The sequence below is a fragment of the Loa loa genome (genome assembly GCF_000183805.2).
Source record: "Loa loa unplaced genomic scaffold supercont3.189, whole genome shotgun sequence".
Taxonomy (NCBI): Eukaryota; Metazoa; Nematoda; class Chromadorea; order Rhabditida; family Onchocercidae; genus Loa; species Loa loa.
In genome coordinates, this window is record NW_018108369.1 from 15,271 (window position 1) to 21,031 (window position 5,761).

General features: G+C 36.2%; 2 protein-coding genes across 2 annotated transcripts; one reads left to right on the forward strand and one right to left on the reverse strand.

The window, feature by feature from the left end:
• Positions 1-263: 263 nt before the first annotated feature.
• Positions 264-800, forward strand: LOAG_12048 (zinc finger protein; the record flags this gene model as incomplete). The annotated part of the gene is made up of 3 exons (XM_003147562.1): positions 264-320; positions 405-582; positions 667-800. The coding sequence occupies 3 exons, from the start codon at positions 264-266 to the stop codon at positions 798-800; spliced, it is 369 nt and encodes a 122-aa protein (XP_003147610.1).
• On the reverse strand, positions 493-2,938 carry LOAG_12049 (abl-interactor 1; the record flags this gene model as incomplete). The annotated part of the gene is made up of 4 exons (XM_003147563.2): positions 493-1,055; positions 1,165-1,405; positions 2,244-2,393; positions 2,801-2,938. The coding sequence occupies 4 exons, from the start codon at positions 2,936-2,938 to the stop codon at positions 877-879; spliced, it is 708 nt and encodes a 235-aa protein (XP_003147611.1). The 3' UTR covers positions 493-876.
• Positions 2,939-5,761: the final 2,823 nt, after the last annotated feature.

The following is a 5,761-nucleotide window of genomic DNA, read 5'->3' on the forward strand; positions in this document are numbered from 1 at the left end:
CCCTCAAATTATATAAAATTAGCAATTTTAAGCTGCGCTAAAGTCTTTATTTCATCCTACACCTACCTTAAATGAATTCACGATATGAGTGTCCAAAGCAAACACTCTAAGATAAGTTGCTACGTTTGACGCTTGAATGAGAGATGTTTGTATTATACATACAATAATTGTCAAACAGCAAATGGTGTTTCTTATATGCAGCCATTCAGTATACTACTAGATTTGAATCTTTTCCAAATTGGCAAGAAATTACTCTCATCAAAATGCATTTCATCTGTTTCATCTTCTTCCCCTTCCAACTGAGTAATACTCAGGCTACCGTAAGTTCATTTAAAGTAGAAGTAGAGATGAAATATATAAAAACTTTAGCGCAACTTAAGATCGTTAATTTTATATAATTTGAGGGACCACAAACAGAGCCGTTGGATTTATCAATATCAAGAGTGAGCGGAAAACGGATTGAACCATCAGATGTATCAGTACCAGAAGTGAGCGGGGAACAAGTAGAACTCAGCGAAACTGATGAGAATGACGCAAGGCCATTGAACTTACCAATTCAAGAAGCCGGTGAGGAACAAACAAGTATAGGGAGAAAGAAGAAGAGATTCTGATGTGGGATGTATCAAAAGGAAATGTCAAGACTGAAAGAACATACGACTCACACAGGTGGAAAGCAGTTCAAATGCGAAATATGCAAGAAAGATTTCGCTGCGCCATCGAGTACACATATGACACATATGAGAATTCATACCGGTGAGAAACCGTCCTCTTGTTCGGAATGCAAGATGAATTTCACCTAGACATCGCATCTACATACACGTATGATGAATCATACCGGTGAGAAACCGTTCTTCTGTTCGGAATGCAAGATGAATTTCACCTAAGCAGAGCATCTGCGTATGCATATGAGGAATCATACCGATGAGAAACCGTTCTTCTGTCCAAAATGTCCGACAATGTTGACTCATAAATTGGTGTCATCGCAGCTTGCATCGGAGACGGTGGCAGTGGTTCATCGTCCATCATTACAGAGATAGGCAGTGGTGGAAGTCCATCTAAAGTAAGAAGACAGAGGAAAATGATAAAGCAAAATTAAATGGCAAAATCAATAAACCGAAAAGTTGGTCCTATTCACTTTAATTCATATTAACGCCAAAAACGTACCTAAATTATTCGCTGATAACCTGTACTGAGCTACCGATGCCAACTGAGGAAGAGGAAGAGACATTGATTGCTGCGAATCACTTTTCCTGCTTATAGTATCATAATTCGACTTATTTGGAATATTATTGTTGTTCTGGCTTCCATGTGTAACAGTAGAAAACCTTTGAAGATTTATGACTGGAGTAGTAGCTATTTGCGGCGTACGATAGTGATCGGCAAACATTGTCGACGAGCGGGAAAGCTGAAATAAAAGGTGATCAGCCAACTGCACATCAATTTAGCCACTCCTTACTAATTACGTATATCATCCACTCCATTAAGTTTAATACAGTGAAACAGATGGAAAACCATTCTGTCGAAATTTATTTGGTACTGAATCTGAAGCAAGAATGTTTCGTTTCCAAACATAATGAATGATAAGCATTCAATTCATTACTGCTGGCTGTTATACAGACTTGCAAAACAAAAGATTGACCAATATAGCGCTTGGTGAGAAAAGTGACTGCCCGAATAGCTATAAGGTATATTTGCTAATCACTTTGGCAGTCAAAAAATCAAACTCACTTTAACGTTATGAAAAACCGAAAAAATACCGTGGCAGTGATATTTGCTTTAGAGAGCAATTGTTCAAAATTAGGGAAGATTGGATAATATGGACTAGTGTTTCCATGACATGGAGTTGAGGCTACCCGTGTTACAACTGACCGATTCGCTAGCTCAGGAGTTTTAACACCATGTTGCAAATCATCCAGTACGGAATAATCGATTGGAGTACGTTGGTAACGTACATTTTAACACAGTACATTTTAACAAGCACTGGGAAAAGCGCAAAAAACTGCGTTTGATAGTTGAATTGTTTTATAGTCAATAATTATTAACTCAAATCTAGATGATCGAAGTGGAGAGAATTTGCAAGTGGATGAAGTGACCTTCCCATTCATTTTATCGTATGTAAAAAGATGTAGCGGAATTCTGAAGAGATCGCTTACTGCACACTTGAAAAATATCAAGCTAAGTACTCAGAGAGCAATGAACATGCTGGTTTTCTGGACGTTTCAGATTATGAGCAAAAAATGTACCTGCGACGCCATGCTACTGATTTTACCAAACTGCAAATCGAGTGCACGCAGCAGAACATAAGACAAGGTATCCATTTGATACGCTACACTAGCGAGACTTTGCATTATATATCGTCTTGTTTCATCAAATGTAGCTTTTTTATCTTGTGCCTGAAAAGAAAACACTGATCTAAGGTGTTTCACAGATCACGATTAAAAGAAGAAATTTTATTTGCGTATAATAGTCGTCCAAATTTCTTTCAAGCTTGCTTACAACTTGAGTACTCGAAAAAAAAAAAACTGGCCTTTCGAAAGGGCATCCTGCCCGACACGAAAGGGCGTGATCTACGACATGCTATTCATTATTCTGCAGAAAAAAGTCTTCAAATCATTTCCACATTTTTTGATAAATGCGAACTTTAAGTTATGTGGACTATTTCATGGATACAAAAGATGCTTTCGACGATCTAATTGTTATGCATTTCGTCCCAAATAATTCGACTTGTCTGAAGGTTTGTTTAAAGTCAGGAGACCAAGATCAAGGATACTAAATGTATTGCACATACAAGCAAGAGTACCTGCACATAACTGACTTTACAGTAAGCAGCGACGCGTCCCAAGTTTGAACAATTGCTTTCCGGATTCCCTCGGCCATCCGGAATCTCGTTTTCAATCAGACTGCGCAAAGTAACAGCAAGTTCAGGGTTGTTCATCATTACTGTAAATATAAGTGATAACTGAGATATACTGTTAAAATCGCAAAATTAGCATCGTCAGAATCCAATCATCCATCATTCCACCTGCCTTCTATAGTCATAGTTACCTACCCATTCTGTCTACTCTCTTGTCGCCAGAAAGAAGACTGTTCCTAACACCCGCAAAATACAACCAGTTCGCAGTCGCTACCACTAGTCAGATAGTGCCGCAGACATCCCCTCCCTCCTTTTCTCTCCAACAAAAGATTTCGAGAACAGAAAGAACACATTTCTCCGTCCTTCTCCACAAATCCCACTCCAACCTTTAATCTGTAAGAGATTACTCTTTCTCTTTACTCTTTCCTCATTAATTTTCCTCTATAAGGAATTACTCTTTCTCTTTACTCTTACTCTTTTCTCATTATCTCCCGCATCCATCTCTTCCATATGATCATTCATTTACTTTCACTCCCCACTTACTTTCACTCTTTTCACGTCATATTTTATGTTTCACTATGTTCATATACTTTCTCCATCTCTGACCGAGAAGTGTTTTCGAATATCAACATTCCCTGGTATCTCATACCAATTTGTGCTACTTTCTTTCATTTCAGCTCTTGTCACAATAACTGTAACCTCATGAAAAATCCTTTACTTTTGTCCCCTTTTTTCTTTCTCTTTCTCCTCACGAAACGAGCGAAACTTTGTTTCGAAATATTTGCACCCAGCTTAGTTTTGCGATGAGAAAGCGGAAAGAATACAGGATGAAAATGATAGAGCCGAGCCCGTGGCTTCCAACTTTTCAATCTGGGTTATATCAAAGATTCTTCCATAGCCAACAAATCTTTCTTAGACTTCACCGAAGTGCAGCAAGTAGCCTGATCAATACATGTCGATAAATAAAGCCGCCAATCGCCCATAACATATACGGTTTTGCAATCGAACTTCCATGCCTACTTAACTTTACGTGAACTGGTTTAAGTTGAACAGAATTTACAATAAGCAAGATCAAAAGGAGACAGTGGACAGAATTTACTCCTATATACATAACAACCGCCCATAACATATACGGTTTTGCAATCGAAGGACTAGTTCGCCATTTAACCTTGCGTGATAGGAGAAATTTTCTGAAAAAATATAGTTTGAACTTATTAGTTAAGCCGAGCTATTAATTAAAGGGAAAACAATTACAGGAATATCAAGAATGTTTTCTTTTTTAAATGTGTTTACAAATTTGTGTTTCACAAAATTGCTGAAATAAATTTCTTGGAAATGAAAATATTTCTATTTTTCTCTTTCATTATTTTTTCCATAAAAAGGATGGATGATGTTTGTAAGAAAGAGAATGATTTATTCATTTTGGATACAAATGAATGCAAGAAGGAAGTTCAAAGCTTGATCTGAAATAATCATTACCGAAAATACTTTTCCTTCCATTGTTTCGAGAATTATGGAATTTCAAAAGAAACTACGATTCATGAAATCTATATGCCTTATCACGACGTGAAAAACAACATATACCATGGTAACAGCATGACATTGTACGACATAAATATATCCAATTTACAGTATAATTTGCAATACACACAAATTTCTTTACAGTATATGCAATAATGCATACAATTTACAATATACCCAATATAATCTGCAATTCATCAGATTCATAGAAATAAAATGAATATTATTCACTGTGTAAATATCATAAGAAAAGAATTTATTGTCGAAGAAAGACTTGTAATTTATTTTTTATTATTGTAACTCCATTGTGTTGATAGTAACCCATAGTGGCCTTATATGATATTGTACAATATCAAAATGATGCAATATTAGGGACGGAATGAACAATCTGTAACAAGTATTAAAGGATACCAAGTGGTCCTATCGCTCATGCTGTTGGACTGTCAAACTGCCCGCTTCTCGCCTTGAATCGTTGTCAAATTGAATGCATAGCTAAGTTGTTGCCTTGAGTGCTTTGCCCTAGCTGTCCGATTGAGTAACTCAGCAGCGCATTTCGCAACTGCAAGAGCTGTCGGATCGAAAGACTACTCCAACTTTTGGACCTGATAACTGACCACTAGGATGACTGACCCTAGCCTTTTATGCAGCAGGACTGGCTCAACGTTCTAGATACTAATGTTTGACTACCATGCTAGAGATCCTTTATAAGATTTCGACATTTGCATATAAGTTCTTTGCAACATTCTAACAATTTCACGTGAGGAGATTGGAAAGTAGATTGCACGTAAGCAGATATAATATATTGGAAGCAATTTACAAAAAAGGGCTTTGTCTGCAGCATTTGAACATTGCAATTAAGACTGGTTAAAAAATTGGAAGAGATGAATCTGATTTGTAAAAAATTTCTCTATTTGGGATAACTAATCCCAAATAGAGAAAATTTTTTCCCCATACATTCGATTGGAGCATTCACCTATGTAATTGAAATTGTTTCTTGGCTTCTATTATGAACAATCATCCACTACTTCACCTTTTCTTTCTTTTTTATTTATTTATTTCGGATGCGCTTGCTGATAAATCTCATCGTAGCCATTATCATCATCTTATCACTCTGTTACTATCATTTCATTGTTTACAAGACTTTTTATACTTGATGTTCATGTTTTTTGAGCTAAAAAATTTTTCCATTTTTAAAACCATAGTATTTTCAAATTTCGCAAATTTTTTCTCCACACAACAAATTTGAAAACTAAGTTTAAGAATGGATATGAAGTCCGAACAAAAGATTTAATGAAATCATTCAGCATCTATAAATGCAGTTTTTCTTCTCTTTAATATAGCCTCAATTTGAAGTTTCGGAAAATTGAAACGAAATGAAACGAAATT